General features: G+C 47.4%; 1 protein-coding gene across 1 annotated transcript in view; it reads left to right on the top strand.

Annotated features, from left to right (window-relative positions):
* The window catches only part of GAB3 (GRB2 associated binding protein 3), a 57,187-nt gene that overhangs the window by 17,005 nt on the left and 21,615 nt on the right, over positions 1-18,567 (top strand). The window contains exons 2-4 of the mRNA XM_059910504.1: positions 10,533-10,836; positions 12,909-13,122; positions 13,529-14,007. Coding sequence (XP_059766487.1) covers positions 10,533-10,836; positions 12,909-13,122; positions 13,529-14,007 — 997 coding nt within the window. The remainder of the gene's footprint in view (positions 1-10,532; positions 10,837-12,908; positions 13,123-13,528; positions 14,008-18,567) is intronic.

Raw genomic sequence — 18,567 nt, 5'->3', positions numbered from 1 at the left:
AAAGGGGTCTTCCTTCTAACAGATGTCTGTCCTTTGAGCCCAGCAAGTTGTGAAACCAAGCTGAAAGCCAGGCTGTTCTTTTCCTCTCTAGGTACCTGGGGACGAGTCTGCCGCCGGCAGGTGCCCTCTGGGAGCTCAGCTTCTCCCAGGCCGAGACACGGGCTTCAGTCAGCACTGGCATCCTGTGGGCTCCCGGGCGGAACCGCTTCTCTTGAGTCACAGTTTTGTGCTGGCCAGAGGCTGGGAGGCGGTTTTGGCAACTTCCTGCAGCCAAAACAGTGTTTCGTGCTGATGAGCCGCCCCGTAACCATCACTCTGGGGCCGTTAGCTGCCTGCCAGCTGGGACCCGTCTCCTGCCCGCTGTCTCCTCTTTCCGTCCCTCCTGCCCTCCGGCAGCTGAGTCACGGGTAGCACGAGTGTTAACAGCACCGACGGCTCCACTTCTGAGGAATGAATGTGTGGCTGTCGTGTCATGTTTTTGGAAAGCCTTCCCAGAGGCCGGTGTTAGGTCAATGCCCACCTCTATCTTTTCAGTCCTGTTATCATTTCCTTATTTAAATGTGAATATGTAATTCAGGCAGAATTTATTTTGATTACAGGTGGAATGAGCTAGACATTCATTAACTTGTTCAACAAGATTGACTGAGCTTGCTCTCGGCACCAGGCACCGGGGGGAGCATTTTAGAGTGCTTTTCCTCAGCATTAAACCTCAGCTACCTTACATCTAATAACACAAGAGACCAGGTTTTCCGAATGCCTTCCAAATTCACGTATTTCAGGAGAAAGAAGGGGTGGGCCTCCTGCTGGAGTGTGAGCTCATTTGTATAAAATGGGGCCAGATTTTCTCCTTTCCAAGACCTTTTGTCCTAGACTTGGTAACCAAGTCCACACTCTTCGCCCCATCCCAGTTGGTTCACATCACGCCTTTCCTCCTGCGTAGAGAATGCTCTAAGGACCTGTGTGCAGGTTAAATGATTTCATTTAATCCATCCAAAGCACTTCAACCAGTTCCCTGGATGTGCGTGTTACCTATTATTATTACTATTGTGCATTCCAAGGGATCCGTGTCATCGCATCGTTCATGGACTCCTTCGGAGACAGTCCCAGGAGCCCTCACCCCCGTGTGCTCAGCTTGAGCAGCGGCGAAGGAACGTACCAAGGGGACACCCTTGGGTGTGAGGGTCATATTATTTCATTTGTAAGTGTCCAGTTCAGAAATGATGAGAAACCACCCAGGACATTGAGTGGCACTTAGGTCTCAGTACACGAGGAAGGTCAAGTCCACGTCACGTAGAGTGGCACACTTATCTCTGCCGAACAGTCCTCCTCAGGGTTCCTCCTTCCACATCGCAGAGATCCAGGACTTGTCTGCCTCTCTTGACAAGGCCTGGAAGCGGAACCCGTGGGCCAGGCCGTCTCCAGGACAATCACAGGAAGCTATTCCACGCCTGCGACAAGTCCCGGCTCTGTGTGGTGGCAGGCAGAAGGTTACAGGCCATCAGGCTGAAGGGTCACCAGCAATCCCGGGGCTAGTGGCGCTGAGCCAGGACCAAGAGGACCATGTAACCTGCTCCTGGAAATTCCCGACCCCCCGCCCTCGGGTCCCCTGGCTTTTGTGGTCCCCCTTGGCGAGGAAGTAGAAGGCGGAGAGAAGGGGCCCCCTTGAGTAAAGCACAGCAGAAAATAGAACATTAACCAGGACTTTGTTTCTTCAATGATGTTCGCCTTTTGCAACACATAACCGCACCCCAAACTTCCTGAGTGTTTTCAAGGTGACACCACTGGGAAGAAAATGGGAGCTGGGCTTAAAGGAGCGGGTCTTGGGAAGTTACTATAAACCTCCAAGTTGTTACCAAACGCTTTCTTTCATCTCGTGTTCTGGGACCACATCCAAGATTCCCGGGGGCCTTACAAATGGCAGTTGGTGGTGGAGTTGTTAGGTTTTCTAAACACTCACTAACATTTACTAAGTATCCGTTAATAGCAACACAACGAGAAGAAAAACACAGTGGGGGAAGTGTGTTCCAGTCAGAAGAAGGGGAATGAAGAAAGATGTAAAAGGAAATGAAAAGTCAGTCAATCAGACAAGAGCCAGTCTTAATCCTCTTGCCTCTTTTCCCTCCGTGTCTTCTGGACTCCAGCGAAGAATGTTTGTGTGTGAAGGGACAGAAAGATTCCACTTTGGAGCTAGATCGGGGAAACAGCTTTGACAGTTCCGCGTGACAGGACAGTCTGCGGAAAGCTAACACTCCATCTCTCTGAGGACCAGCTTCTTTTTCTGGAAAATTAGCTGCCTTGAGCACTTGGTAACACATGACGCAATAATAGCACCTGCCCCGTCATAAAGCAGTCTCTATTCAGCTTCGACCCCTCCCCTCCCTCAGGCCCACTGTGGCTTCCACCATTTGGCCACCACCCCCTCTTTAGCTTCATCTTCTGTCACTCTAACCTTCCTGGCACCCACAAATTCGTCCACGTGGTATATTCTGTCATAGCACATGGCCCTCGAGACCATCATGAGCATCCTGCATGCGACCCATTCGATAAAACATCTTTGTGCCAGAGTACTGAGTCCATTTCCACTGGATGTAATGATTGCTGCATTTAGATTGAAATCGAGCATCTTACTTGTACTTTTGATGTGCTCCCCACTTCCTGTAGGTTTCCTTTTCTTTTCTGTACTTTCTTGAGTTCTTTTGGATTGAGCATCTTTTTGTAAACTTATTTAGAAACTTAGCTAGATCCCCAGGAGTTTGTAAACAAACAGGAGCTGCTGTAGGTTTCACCTGTTGTATGTGCGTGTGTCTGTGTGTCTCAGTGCAGTTTCATTGCACGTGTAGATTCCTGTGACCACCACTGCAATCAATATACAGATCTGTTCCAACATGAGGATTCCTCCTGTTAAGCTTTTCCAGCCAGCTCCCCCCCCCCCAGTCCTGCCCTCACAGAGCACACAGGCTAGATGGGCACAGGCTAGAGTCCCAGGGCGAGCTGGAGACCAGCTGATGTTCATGGGCCAGGTCTTGGTTTCTGAAGTTCCTTTCTTCTGCATGTAATTTCTCATGCTCCTCAAACAAGTTCCACTTCCAACTTTGCACCACGGAATTTGCACACAACGCGAACACTTTTCACACTAGAGCTAGGCCTTGCCACCCATAGCTCCTTGGCAACATCTCTTCTCGGTGTTGTCCTCTAATCAAGGCATCTCCTGCAGCCTGACAGATAAGGCCCCTGCGAGAACAGCTCAGAAGCCCAACACATGCAAGCAATCAGAACAGACTCAGATTTTGGAGTCTGAGCCCCAGATACTGGAGCCCTGGACACTCCTGGCCAGGGCAGCGCGGAGCACATCCACAGGTCCAAAGGGGAAGAGGCCTGCACGGTTCCTTGGGCAGCTTGAGTCGAAAACTGCCCTGGCTCAGATGACAGTAATATTGAAGGATCAAAACCCACAGCTCCAAGTGCAGCTCGATGGAGGTTTCGTTCCCTCAGCCCGAGTTGGAAAGCCGGGCGATGCCGGCAGCTTGCTGATGGGTCCTGTGCACATGCGGAGGAAATGATTTCATAGCTTTGGGATTTCACCGCTGCAGAGGGGGCAGGGGGCCAATTCCGCTGAAACAAAGGGACAGTAATCACTCTGGCCAGAAGAGCAGTTTAAATCAGAGGTGTCTCTTTACAGCCTCAGAGACTTGCAGGATGTTTCTCAGTTCACTTCAGTGTCTTTCGACGATGGATACAATCCAGACAGGGCACTTCACTTTTATTGGAGTGAATTCTGGAGCCCAAGAAGTGAAACTTGGTTAACCCAGCCAGGTTTATTTTATTGTGCAAATAGAACTGAGTGTAGGAATAAAGTGCTCAAACTTTGAACCTTTGTCCATGGTAATCTTCAGCCTCAATAGCCTGTGTTATTAACTGAGAAAGGCTCATCTTAGAAACGTGTAGCTAGGGACTTCCCTGGTGGCACAGTGGTTAAGAATCCACCTGCCAATGCAGGGGACACGGGTTCGAGACCTGGTCCGGGAAGATCCCACAGGTCACAGAGCAACTAAGCCCGTGCGCCACAACTACTGAGCCTGCGCTCTAGAGCCTGCAAGCCACAACTACTGAGCCCACGTACCACAGCTACTGAAGCCTGCGCGCCTAGAGCCCGTGCTCCACAACAAGAGAAACCACTGCAATGAGAAGCCTGCGCTCTGCGACGGAAGAGTAGCCCCTGCTCGACGCAACTAGAGAAAGCCCGTGTGCAGCAACGAAGACCCAACACAGCCAAAAATAAATTAAATAAATAAATTAAGAAAAAGAAAAGAAACGTGTAGCTGACACCCCAGTGTACTCAGTGTGTGGATGGAGCATTTGCTGTGTTTGAGTTAAAAGGCTCGGACCAAGCCTTGCCCGACTGCCTAAGGTCCAGCCTCGAGAACTCGTCTGTCTGGTTCCCCATCACATCCCCAGTTCCTAGCACGTAAATATGTGATGAGTAAATCCTGGTGATGAGGTTTGTTATGAACCCACAAAGCTAGTCATGTTTCTCAAGAGTTGTGTTTTAAACCTAGGTCCAGGGCACTGTGAAATCGTGTGGAATTAGTTCACTCAACAAGTATGAGCATGGTCTCGAAGCCGGACCTTAGGCATGGGTCTGAAGTTTCTGGGAAAGATCTAGGTTGGAAACATAATTTTGTAAATCATCAGCAAATAGATGGTTGTTAAGAGAAATGATACTGGGTGAGGCCATGAGGGAGAGTGCGTGTAGTTCAATAAGGGAAAACCGTCCAGAACAGTGTGTGTATGTGCACGTGCGTGCACACGCACATTCACATGCACACACGTTTCTTTTTTTTTAATTAATTTTATTTTGGGTGCGCTGGGTCTTAGTTGCGGCATGCAGGCTGTTTAGTTGTGACATGTGGGCTCTTAGTTGCGGCATGCAACTTAGTTGCGGCATGTGGGATCTAGTTCCCTGACCAGGGATCGAACCTGCGCCCCCTCCATTGGGAGTGCGAAGTCTTAACCACTGGACCACCAGCGAAGTCCCTGCACACATGTTTGTGATGAGAGAAGGTCCATGAATTTCATCATGTTTTCTAAGGGGTTCACAACCCATAAAAGGATAGGAATTCAGTGTTGAAACGGTCCATCTTGAACTCCCTTTTCACCTCTTCCTTCCTTCTCATCCTTGGCCAGTTAGGTACCTTTAGAAAGGGTGCTGCTTCTATGAATCACAATCTGTAGAGATGCTTGTTAAAAATGCACATTCCTGGGCCCCAAGCCAGGCCTGGTGAGTAAGCCTTTCTGGACGTGAGATCCAGGAATGTGCATCTTTAGCAGGTCCTTGGGGAGTCTGTTCATTTCTCCCCAGGGAGCTGCTAAAAATGCACTTCTGGTTCACTAAGCACTTCTTCGATGCTTAAGATGTTGTTCCACACATCCAGTGAATTTTTCATTTCAGATATTGTACATTTACCTCCACAAGTTCCATTTTGTTCTTGTCTATATCTTCTATCTCTCTCCTCGTTATGTACACATTTTCCTTTAAATGTCATACATTATAAGAGCTGTTTAAAAAACATTGTGTGCTTATTTCATCACCTCTGTCATTTTTAGGTCTCTGTCTATCGTATGATTTTTCTCCTGATTATGAACCACATTTTCGTGCTTCTTTGCATTTCTAGTAATTTGGGGGGAATGCTTTACATCATAAACATTATATTGTTGAGTGTCTGGGTTTCATTGTCTTCCTTTAAAAAGTCTTGAGCTGTCTTTGTCAGGTAATTCAGTAACTTGAAAGCTTCTGAGGTGTGGCCTTTCTAGAGTCTCTACTGAATGTTTCAGGTTTCTCCACTTGAGCTGGTCTGAACATCTCCCAGCCCTGTGTGAGCTCGGGTAGTCATTCACTTTGTGGGTGTCCACGAGTTGTTTTTGGATTCACCTCATGGGGTTTCACCCAACACGTGTGGGTGTTAGTATTCAGCCTAAGTCCCGTGAGGGAATTCCCAGGTAGATTTCTGCAGCTCTTTCTTTACCCTCTCTTTTCAGCACCCTCCTCTTTGGTGCCTTTCCCTACAAATTCCAGCTACCTCAGCCATCCAGAATGCTCATCTGTCTTCTCAACTCTGCCAGTCATATTACATTAGGGCCCACCCTAATGACCTTATTTTAACTTGATACCTCTGTAAAGACCCTGTCTCCAAATAAGGTTACCTTCTGAGGTATTGAGGATTAGGACTTCAACACAGGAATTTTTGGGGGGGGGGTGGGGGGAACACTTCAATCCGTAACAGGGAAACTCAGATTCAAGTCTCAGTCCCTCTTCCCTGGATGGGAAGCCTGCCATTGAACAGCAGCCGCCTGAGCCTTGCAAGTGCTTGTACCTGGGGGCGGGGTGGTCCCTCTTTATCAAGAAACCAACCAGGAGGTGTTTGTAAACACAGAATCAGCAACGGGCCTGTGATCTCAACACACCTTCCTGGAGGAGTTCAGTTGTACCTTCTTCGTATCTGAGAAATGAGTACAAACACTCTTCCACAAGGTTACAGGACGTTGCAGGTTTTTGTTGCTGGAGATGATACTGGTGGGCTGGCTGAAAAGGCTGATGGGAAACAGATCTTTCTATGGTCAGAGCTAGAAGAGCCCTCAGGGCCCACCGGTGTGCAGTGGGAGAAGCGATTTGCCAGGGCAAGCTGACAGTGTTTTGCTGTGGAATCCCGCAATCCTGCCCTTGTGAAATGTGAACATCTCCCCAGTCGGAAGAGCCCGCAGCCCCTGGGTCCCACCGTGCTCAGTGCCTGGCACATAGTGAACGCAGCCATGAACATGCCCTATCCAGAGGAATTGTTTTAAAATCCTTTTCAGTGTAAAAGAAAACACAAATACAGCAAACCACATAAGACAAATGTACAGCTTAATGAATTATGATTAGGTGGCGACCCCCCCCCCCTTTTAACCGCCAACCACTTGAAAAATACCTTTGCCACCCACTCTGCAGCCCCGTCATGTGCCCCACCTGGACCACAGCCTCCCCCCGCCCCATGAACGACTGCTATCCTGACATGTACAGAAATCTCTTTGCGTTTTTAGATGTCTTTATCACTCAAAAGAGCATCCCCTAGACACTATAATACAATGGAATATTACTCAGCCATAAAAAAGAGTGAAACAATGCCGTCTGCAGCAACAGGGATGGACCTAGAGATGATCATACTAAGTGAAGTCAGTCAGACAGAGAAAGACAAATATCACATGATATCACTTATATGTGGAATCTAAAAAAGCGATGCAAATGAACTTATTTACAAAACAGATACAGACTCACAGACATAGAAGAGAAACTTACAGTTACCAAAGGGGGTGGGGAAGGGATAAATTAGGAGTTTGGGATTAGCAGATATACACTATTATATATAAAATAACCAACAGGGACCTACCATATAGCACAGGGAACTATATTCAGTATGTATCTCATAATAACCTATAATGGAAAAGAATCTGAAAAAGAATATATGTATAACTGAATCGCTGTGCTGTACACCTGAAACTAACACAACACTGGAAATCAACTATACTTCAATAAAAAATAATCCCACAGAAAATTTCTGATACATCTTTTAAGACTCATTTGCTCCATAGATCACCTCTGTCCTTTCTTTTTCTTGTCATTTATCTGTTGAAGAACCTGGGCCTTTGATCACAGAATTTCCCACTGTCTGACTTTGCGGGTGGAACTTTCACGTCTGCTCGTTCCTCTTCATAAGTTAGCAACTGTTGAGGCTGAACACCTCTACCTATGATTTCACTGTGGAGAGCAGAATGGTGAGATTCTAATTCTATCATTGGTTTTCCTTTGTTAAGCAGAATACATTTATGAAAAGATAATGAAGTGGTTCCATCACAGCCTCTGAGGATGACAAATTCTTTTTTCTCTTTTAATATCATGATGAACTCCCAGATTTAAACATATCTGATGGATTTCAAGCCACCGTAATTATTATATTTATTAAAGCTCGAATTGTTCCATCTTCGACCAGTGGGAGTATCTTCAGGTTGGCTCCTGAGTCCTTTTGATAACTTCCTTGTGGAACAGTGTTACTATGAAGAGCTTCACTTTGGTGCTGGCTGCTTGCTCTCAAGGGTCTTTGTCACATGTCTCTCACTTCCAGAAGCCCAGAAGCCTGGTTTCACCTACTTAGCAAAGAGCTCCAAGAACACGTTATTTCTGCTTTTCTATAATCACAACTCTTAGGCAGAGATTTAAAAACCTGAGGGAGGGCGTGCTGGCGAGTTTCGCGTGCAGACTGTGCTGGACGCTGCTGCTTCCTGGGCCCTTCTTCAATCTCAGCTTGGCTCCCACGTCGTCCCGGAGGGTGCCTCTTGTGTGTGCCCGCAGCATTTTGGCTCTCCCTTATTATAGCACTGATCTCGCTGACTGCAGTTGTCTGTTTATCCATATGCCCACTTCCCCTGCTGCCCACGAGACTGAGTGGCAGGGCCCGTGGCTTGTTGAGCAGTGGCCAGCATATTAGGGTGTCAACAGATAATTGCTGAATGAATGTCTGGGTCATTCTTCTCCTACCAGAGCGCGCTCGTTACCCGGGGTTGAAATCTACCCATTTCATATTTCCACCCCTCTCGGCATCCCAGCTACATGGTGAGCTCTTTCAGGGACCAGTTCTAACCCCCTTCCCCATCTCCACCATCTGGCAGGATGCATTGTGGACCCCTCCCCCACTGCCCACCAACACTGTTATTAAAGGATAAGAAATGTGTTTCTATAAAACTAAGAGCAGTTAACTTGAAACTTGTTTCAGCATCCAGTTTGACTTCCTCTTTTAGAATCATTTTTGGGAAGTACAACAAAGTTCCTCTTCACATTTCCCTACCGAAGTGGCCTTTGGAAAGTTTGGGGTACCCCGGGCACCCCAGGGCGTTCTCTCATCCTGACGGTGATGCTGGAGCTCCCTCCACCCTATCCAGTACCATGTTTTTGTGACAGGAATTTATTGAATGATTAATGCTTCTCTCCCTCTTCCATCACTCAGGAACCTACAAACATGCTGTGATTTCTCTTGTCTTAAAAACAAAGACTTAATTACACTGCTTTGTCCCTCTTTCAAGTGGCCAGATCTCTCCTTAGAGCTTTACACCATCATTAAAGGCACGGTTTCCTCCTCCCTGTCCCAACCGCATGTGGGGTGACCGCCACCCTTCTGATGCTGCCTCTTGCCATGGCCTCAAAGCAGCTTTCAATTCTGAGCCCTGATTGCAGGTCGCGTGTGAGAGCCGCCTCTCCCTCTTCATGGCCGCATCAGATTCTCTGCTGCCTCAGATCTCCCAGCCCCTGGGCAGGGAGGGAGCTGAGAACACTGCACACGGTGCCCATTCCCTTTTCTCCGGGCCTCTGGGTGAAAGCCGGTGGGCATATAAACAAGTCAGGCACACCTGAAGCTGCAGTGGCACGCAGAGCATCATTCTCTTTTCTTTTTTGGTCATGGTAAGCTTTGCCAGATCATCTGACCTCAAGGCTTGGCTCTTTCCCAGATTCCTATTGTCATGGTGCTTCTCAGCGGGGAATAGAGCATCGCTTTAGGCCAGACAATGCCTGCCCCATGCCCCGGCCCCCAGCCTTTATGACGGGCTGACCTAGGGGGTGGATGCAGAAGTGTCTTCCATCTTTAAAAAAATCCCTGGACCCCAGAGCTCTCCCCCTTTACAATCAGACATCTCTAAAGAATTGCCCACAGTCCCCTCTCTCTATTTTTTTTACTTCATATTTAGTGATCCTTCCACCCTCACTTGAGTTCAAATCTATTCCTACAGCTTCTTAGCTGTGTGACCTTGGGCTCATGAATTTCTCTGAACCTCAATGTTTTCATACATAAAATGGACATAAAAATAGTTACCTGTCCCATAGGATAGTTTTGGAGATGAAATAGGTTATGGTAAAGCCCTTAGAAAACAGTCTCTCACATAGGAAGCAGAACCAGCACGTTACTTAATTCTCTGAGAATTCTACTTGTATTTTAATCTTCATTGGGGATTTTAAAGAAAGACAATCACATCAACCTCGGCTAATGATAATCCTCTTTCCTCTCCAGTGTACACTATTTTTCTTTACTTGTTGAGCAATTCTCTACAAGTTAAATGACCACGTTAGATGGCACTGATTTGACTGTATGATACTGGCTTTTGGCTTGAGGTAGACAGTGATAAGAAAGCTTCCTTCTTGTTTTTCATTATTAAGTTGTTTTTTTAAAAAAAAAGCATGGGCACACATAAATTTGTACTGCATGCCTTTGCTGCATCACTTGTGATGACTGCATAGTTCTCATCGACCTGGGGGTGTGGGTCCCATCACTACACTCCCCAGCGATGACCGATCATTAAAATCACTGACGAAAGCCGACTTGAAGAGGCTGCGCGCGTCCTTTTCATCCAACGCCGCCGCCGGCTGGGCCTCGCGCCTCGCTGTTACGGCAGGCGGTGTCCTCGTCCGTCCGGCGGAGTCTGAGAAGCCGTGTCCGCTTGCCTCCCCGCAGGCCTGGCGCAGGCGCTGGTTCGTGCTGCGGCGGGGCCGCCTGAGCGGTGACCGCGACGTCCTGGAGTACTACCGCAGCCAGCGCGCCCGCAAGCCCATCCGCGCCATCGACCTCAGCGAGTGCGCCGTCTGGAAGCACGTGGGCCCGGGCTTCCTTCGTAAGGAATTCCAGAACCATTTCGTGTTCGTTGTCAAGACTGCATCTCGCACGTTCTATCTGGTGGCCAAGACGGAGGAGGAAATGCAGGTGTGGGTGCACAGCATCAGTCAGGTGTGCAACCTCGGCCACCTGGATGACATAGCAGGTAAGAGCGGACGGGGGCTCCTGAGGCTAAGGGGGGCGGGGGCCGCTGCGCTTGCGCCGAGGAGCTCCGGAAAGGACCCGGCGGCCGAGCCGCGAGCCACGCGCGCTGCCCGCGGAGCGTGATGGGCCACTTCGGTGGCTTCAGAGCCGCAGCTTGGCTTTGCTCTCGTGAGCTACAGGGAGCGCATGCAGTGAAAGCAAAACGTGGGTGGGGACGTCCTGTACGGCCCTGATTTTCCCCATGCTGCTGCTGCCGGTTTTTCTAGAAATATCAAATATCGCTGTCTTTTAAAAATTCTAGGAACTCCAGCTTTTCTGTTGCCTACTGGGTTGTTCAGTACTAGAAGGTAGAAAGACAGAACTAAGCTACTTGTCGTAGGCAGGTAACGTTTCCTCTTATCTCCAAGTGGCTCAAGGTCTCTGCAACGGAAATGAGCTCTAAGTTTGCTGTGAGCCATTTCTGGGCAGTGGAAGCAAATGACCCATGAGGCGCTTTTTCTCTCACTCTTGCTCTCTCTCTTTTACACACACACACACACACACACACACACACACACACACTGCCCTTTCTATATAATATACTGGGTATAAAGCACTTGGGGTTACAGTGAACTCCTCTTCATGGATTTTGTTCTTGAGGCCCTGGCACCATGCCCTGATCTTCAAACTATGAGACTTCGAATCTGCTTTCTTTTAGTCTCTTAGTCTAGCCGGCAGAACCTTACCCCTAAATCCCATGGCCTGCAGTTGCTTCAGCATTTGCCTCGTTACTGTATGCTTATCATCTGCCACTGAAATACCCACATTCTAACGCTAGGTGGCGCGGAAGAGTCAGAGTTGCATCTCTCTTTAGACAGACGTGAGGGTGTGTGTGCTTCCTGCCAGCGAAGTCCTTTTCTTTTCATGACCCAGGGAAGCTTACTAAGTGAAGCTACTCAGTCACACCGCTGCTCACGCTTCACCCCAGTCCATACATTCAGCCCACACTAGATACATATCTTCGCGTCATGTTATGTGTCTCCTCTGTTTGTTTCCTCATCTGGGAGTTATGCTAAAATATAGATACATAACATGTGTCCCAATATCCTAAGGGGAACAGAAACAAGTAAGGCACCAGGCAGAAAACAGAAAGCTCTGGCCTGAAGTTGGAGGAAGCCAGAACCCTCCATGACCTCTTTTGTTCCCTGTAGCCCCCCTCAGTTTTGACGAGGATGTAGGAGCTAAGTCCTCTTCATCTGAGAACCAAGCCTGTATTAGCTCGTCTCATCCCCAGACCGATTCTGTGGCATATGTACTATGAGCGTAGGCACTTTACAGATAAGGAAGCTTGGAGCAAGCAGGTGACTTGCCCAAGGTCAGGACAGCTAGGTACTAGAGCCTGGACTTGAACCCAGGCAGTTCTGGGCCACTCTGACTCAGGAATCCTGAATTCCTGCCAACTTGGTTCAAAAGGGAAATAGAAGCAGGCCTTTCATTGGGAGTTTATGAATGTGGACTTTACCAGCCATCACAACACTTTGTTTCTTTCATTCCTTTTCGTTAGACATCACTAACAGTCAATCATTAACGCTGTGAGGGCAGAGTTAGAACGGTTCCAGGCACATAGTAGGTGCAAGAGTAGGTATGTATATAGACATAAATAGACATATATCTACATATGCATGTCTGCATATGTGCACAAATGCTTATGTAAGTCTGTGTACATATATTTGTTACGCATAAATATGTGTGTGTATATATATATATATAAAATGTAAGTATATTTGTTGAGTGAATAAACAGTGATGCAGAGCTGTGGCCGAGGGCCATGAAGAGGCTGTGTGTAGACTATCTAACTGCAGATTTTTAGGCCAAGAATCCTTGGGTTTTTTGCTCTTAATTGATTCAGCACTTCACTCTTGGAACATTGGCCTTCTTCCCCAGACATTGTTTATAGCTTGGGGAAACGGTCTCCTCCATCAGTACAAACACCAGCTGTGATTTGCATCTTCTCTTTGACCTCTTAGATGCCATTTGAGAAACTGTGTTCTAGCCATTCTTAAACGTTCAGCTGGGAAATGATTTCTCCTGCAGATTCTGTGGAGAGCGGCTCTCGCGCGCCTTTCTGCGTGCAGCCCTCCGCCGCCAGCTCCCTTCACACCGCCCCTGCTGTCAGCTCCCTGCCAAGAGATGACCCGAGCACTAGTACGGTAGCCACTGAGAAAACCGGAAGTGAGTCAGGGTTTCTCTTCCTTCCTGATTATCTGATTCTGTCCAACTGCGAGACGGGAAGACTGCACCACGCCAGGTACGCCTCCGGCCGTTGAGCTGTAGCATCTTTTAGTGGGTGTATGTGCACTCCCCTCTCTTCCTGCTGCCGCCAGGGCAGGGACAGATCCCTATCAACCACTACCGAGGCCGAAGCTTGTGGCACACCAAATAGAATGACTCATGCATTTCAGCACTGTGGCTTTCCTTTCTAACCTTGCATTTTCATACGTATCTTACACTTAGAGGATGAAAAAAATCAACGAGCCATTTTTTCCCCTGCATCAAGGGGTTGGTGTCACCGAGGGTTGTAGAGGCGACATTAGAGGCATGGGTGGGTGGGTGGCTTTCTCCTTCAGACTTCTGCCAAGGGTGTAGCAGTACCAACTACCGCTGCCGGGGACTTGCTGCCTCTCAGTCAAATGTATGTGCTTTTCTTCCCTCAGTCTCCCCACCAGATGTGACAGCTGGTCAAACTCGGAGCGCTCCCTGGAACAGGTGTCCTTCGACGACGTTTTTGTGGACGGCCCGCAGCCACTGCCCTCCGGGAACCTGGCCTGCCCCTCACGCCCTGGGAACAATTCTCAAGAGGCCCCTTCCACGAGGCCCCAGGCTGCCCTGATCTGGACAAGAGATGTCAATGGCCCGTCCAGGGACCACTTTTCTTTACCAGTGCTGGAAACTTCCTTAAATTCCACCGTCCAGGGAGATCAAAACCAAGCTTCCTTGCCCTATGGGGTAAAAGGACTAGATGTTATGTCCAACACGCCACCTCCCCGCCCCCCTAAGCCGAGCCATCTCTCTGAACGGCGCCACGAGGAGCAGCTCCCGTGTGGTGGGCCCGGTGGCATCAAGAAGCCAGAAGGCGCTGTGGTACCGAGAAGAATCTCTCTCTCCGGTTTAGATAACATGAGAACCTGGAAAGGTAAGTGTCAGATGCTAAACTTCGGTACCGAGACAAGCCTGGCTCCTCTTTCCTCCTTGTGTCCACATGAGGACGTTGTCCAGCGTCCTTCGCTCAGGCCAGCCCAGTGCCCCGGCAGGGTCAGGCCCCGGCTGGAAGTGCACACCCCGAGCAGCAGCCCTCACTCCCCGGCTCCCCACCCGCCCCGCCGGGAGAGGTGTACGTGGGTCCCTGTAGATGCTGCAAGAAGTCAGATCCCTGGTCCCCTAGTCATGCCCTTGCCCACACGATGGGCTCCCCGCCTGAGCCCACGCTCCTGGTGTTTGTTTGGAGCCACTCCGGGATCCACTTGGTACAGAAGGTGGTGTCTTTTGCCTCAGCTGGGCCCAGTTCCATCCGTTTCCTTTCACATGCAGACTGAGCGCTGAGGTGGGAGACCATACCTCTTGTCTCTATTTTTCAACAATCCAATCAGCCTCATCTATCTTCCCACCTGACATGTTCTTTCCAAATTCTACCTGGCTGAAGTGATGTGGCTTTTTGCCAAGCTATCACCATCAAGATAATGCTAAACCAGCCCTATCAGCTTGGTCCCTGTTTGGCCTTTTTCTGGAAATCGGTTGATTCTCACAGGGTTGCCTTGCATGCGCCCTCCCTCCCTCCCTCCCTCCCTCTCTCCCTCTCTCCCTCCCTCTCTCCCTCCCTCCCTCCCTCTCTCCCTCCCTCCCTCTCTCCCTCCCTCTCTCCCTCCCTCCCTCCCTCCCTCTCTCTCTCCCTCCCTCCCTCCCTCCCTCCCTCCCTCTCTCCCTCCCTCCCTCCCTCTCTCTCTCTCCCTCCCTCCCTCTCTCTCTCCCTCCCTCCCTCCCTCCCTCCCTCTCTCTCTCCCTCCCTCCCTCCCTCCCTCTCCCTCCCTCTCTCCCTCCCTCCCTCCCTCCCCCTCTCTCTCCCTCTCTCCCTCCCTCCCTCCCTCTCTCTCTCCCTCTCTCCCTCCCTCCCTCCCCCTCTCTCTCCCTCTCTCCCTCCCTCCCTCCCTCTCTCTCTCCCCTCTCCTCTCCTCTATCTCCATCCAAACGTTGGACTCTTTTACACAAAGGTAAACAAAGGCTAAAACTCATGGAAATGGAGGTTTCGACCATGAAACCAAGACCAAAACAACAGTGCTGGACAGAAGCCAAATGGCTCTGATAAGGCAGAGGGGACGCGTGCCATGGATCGTTCTGCCTTCCCCATGGAGCTCCCCCAGGAACCGATGTCTGTACGCGGCGGCAGAGTGGGGTCAGGTTCGTTCCCATCCCCGTGGAGCTCCAGTGACCTGGCAGCCTTGACTGTCCCCGCGGCTCTCCAGCCCCCCTCTGCCGTCGGTGAAGTGCCCGTGGCGGGGAGTGTGCGTCTCAGCTCTGCTGTCTCCCGTCGGGCCCCCTGCTCCAGCCTCCACCACTGCCACTCTCTTTTTTGGGGGGGAAGGGGCTACTAAATTATTTTATTGGAAGGAATAGTAGAAATGAAAGAACTTAAGTGTGTGTTTTGGTACAACTTATAGAAAAGGTAAAGGTAACCACGACATTCATGCCCCGCCTTGGCGACCAGGGAAGTCACCCCCCGAGGCTGGCTCATTGTCACCATGTTCCAAGGTGTGCTTGTCAAAGAGAGACAAGCTGCTGTCATGGTCACCCAATTCGTTGATGGATCTCACCTCTTATTCAGGTGATGAGTCTCAGTGAAATGACACAAGCGGGGGTTGTGTTGTCATCACTTTTCCAAGTGCAACACATTCTGTTGCATTCAGCTGCTTGCTCTCCGAGTCGTCATGGTTTAATTTCTTGATTTCATGACGATTTTGGGATTCAGCCACCTTGTTGCTTCTGCCCAAACAGTGTCGAACGGGAAGAATTTCTGGGAACAATTAAACAATACAGAAATATATACTATCTCTTCTTTATAAAGCATAAATGAAATCTGAATATATTTACTGTAATACAACTCGTTATCCTGAGATCACACCACCACCATTCTTGCCTGCCTCTAATCTGTTTTCCACACGCAGTCAAGCGGTCTCTTAAAAAATGTAAATCAGATAGTCAGTTCCTTGCTAAAAACCAATCTAACGACTTCTCTTTGCACTTGGAATAAAATCTAAATTTCTTAGCATAGCGTGCAAGGCCCACTGGGATCTATCGTGCCTACATCCCTTATCCTTCTTTTATTTTTCTTCCGGTTTTATTGAGATGTAATTGACGTACAGCACTGTATGAGTTTAAGGAATACAGAATGATTTGACTTGTATACATCGTGAAATGATGACCACAGTAAGTTTTGTGAGCATCTGTCATCTCATGTAGATACAACATTAAACAAATAGAAAAAAATTTTTCCTTCTGATGAGAACTCTTAGGAGTTACTCTTGTTAACAGCTTTCATATATGACATGCAGCACTGTTATTTATATTTATCTTGTCCTGCATTCCATCCCTAGTACTTATTTATCTTAGAATTGAAGGTTTGTACTTTTTGACCACCTTCAGACCTTCATCCAGTTCCCCCTCCCCCAATGCCATACTCTCAACTAGGAGTGAAAGCGCAGAGTCCTAACCACTGAACCACCAGGGAATTCCCCTTCTTATTTTTATGGTTTTTAGTGAAGTCTTGCATATCTCATTAATGTATTCCCATGCATTTGTTATTTTTTACATGATTGCCAATGGTATTTTACTTTAAATAATTTCTTTGCTGTTGCATACAAATAAATCAGCTTTATATTTTGATTTTGTATCTACCTTTTCTAAACTATATATTTATTTGCATTTTCTTTGTATACAATCATATCACATGCAAATACTAATAACTTTGTTTTTTCTTTTATAACATATCTTTCATTTTCTTTTTCTTATGTCACTGCTTGGGCTAGGAAGGCCAGGACATCTTTGAATAGTAGTATTAATAACAGGGGTCCTTGTCTTATTCCCGATCTCACATGGAAAGCTTCCAATGTTTCACCATTGTAATGTGGTTTGCAGCAGACTTTTATAGACGCCATTCATTAGATTAAGGACATTCTCTGATATTCCTACTTTGCCAAATGTTATTTTTTTAAATCATGAAAGGGTATTGAATTTATTGACACATTTTATGATCATGTGATTTTTTTCCCCTTTATCCTGTTAACGTGAAGAACTTCGCTGGCCAATTATTTTTTGCAGTATAGCTGGTTTACAATATTATATTAGTTTCAGGTGTATAGCATAGTGATTCAGTATTTTTAAAGATTATACTCCATTAAAAGTTATTACAGGGACTTCCCTGGCAGCCCAGTGGTTAGGACTCGGCGCTCTCACTGCCAGGGCCCGGGTTCAGTCCCTGGTTGGGGAACTGAGATCCTGCAATCTGTGCAGCGTGGCCAAAAATAAAAAAGTTATTCCAAAGTAATGGCTATAATTCCCTGTGCTGTACAATATATCCTTGTTGCTTATCTATTTTATACATAGTAGTTTGTACCTCTTAATCCCCTACCTTATCTTGCCCCTCCCCCTTTCCCTCTGCCCACTGGTAAACACTAGTTTGTTCTCTATATCTGTGAGTCTGCTTCCGTTTTGCTATAATACATTTATTTATTTTTTAGATTCCACATACAAATGATATCATACAGTATTTGTCTTTCTCTGTCTGACTTACTTATTTCACTAAGCATAAGAGCCATCCACATGGCTGCAAATGATAGAATTTCATTCATTTTTATGGCTGAGTAATATTCCATTGTATATATGTACCACATCTTCTTTATCCATTCCTCTGTTGATGGACACTTAGGTTGCTTCCATGTCTTGGCTATTTTAAATACTGCTGCTATGAACAATGGGGTGCATGTGTCTTTTTGAATTAGAGTTTTCATTTTTTCCTGATATTTGCCCAGCAGTGGGATTGCTGGATCATATGGTAGCTCTAGTTTTAGTTTTCTGAGGAACCTTCATGCTATTTTTCCATAGTGACTACACCAATTTACATTTCCACCAACAGTGTACAAGGGTTCTCTTTCATCCACATCCTCACCAGCCTTTGTTATTTGTTGCCTTTTTGATGATAGCCATTCTGACAGGTATGAGGTGATACCTCATTGTGGTTTTGATTTGCATTTCTCTAATAATTAGAAATTTGGAGCATCTTTTCATGTGCCTGTTGGCTATCTGTATGTTTTCTTTGGAAAAATGTCTATTCACGTCTTCTGCCCATTTTAAAATCAGGTTGTTTGTTTTTTTGACATTGAGTTTTATGAGCTGTTTATATATTTTGAATATTAAACCCTTGTTGGTCATATCATGTGCAAATATTTTCTCTCATTCTGCAGGTTGCTTTTTGTTTTGTTGGTGGTTTCCTTTGCTGTGCAAAAGCTTTTTAAGTTTAATTAGGTCCTGTTTGTTTATTTTGCTTTTATTTCTTTTCCTTAGAAGTTAGCTCCAAAAAATATTGCTATGATTTATGGCAAAGAGTGTTCTATGTTCTCTTCTAGGAGTTTTATGGTTTCAGATCTTGCAGTTAGGTCTTTAATCCATTTTGAGTTTATTTTTGTATATGGTGTGAGGAAATGTT

The sequence above is a fragment of the Balaenoptera ricei genome, chromosome X (assembly GCF_028023285.1).
Source record: "Balaenoptera ricei isolate mBalRic1 chromosome X, mBalRic1.hap2, whole genome shotgun sequence".
NCBI classification, from domain to species: Eukaryota; Metazoa; Chordata; class Mammalia; order Artiodactyla; family Balaenopteridae; genus Balaenoptera; species Balaenoptera ricei.
This window is presented reverse-complemented; position numbering and strand designations above follow the sequence as displayed.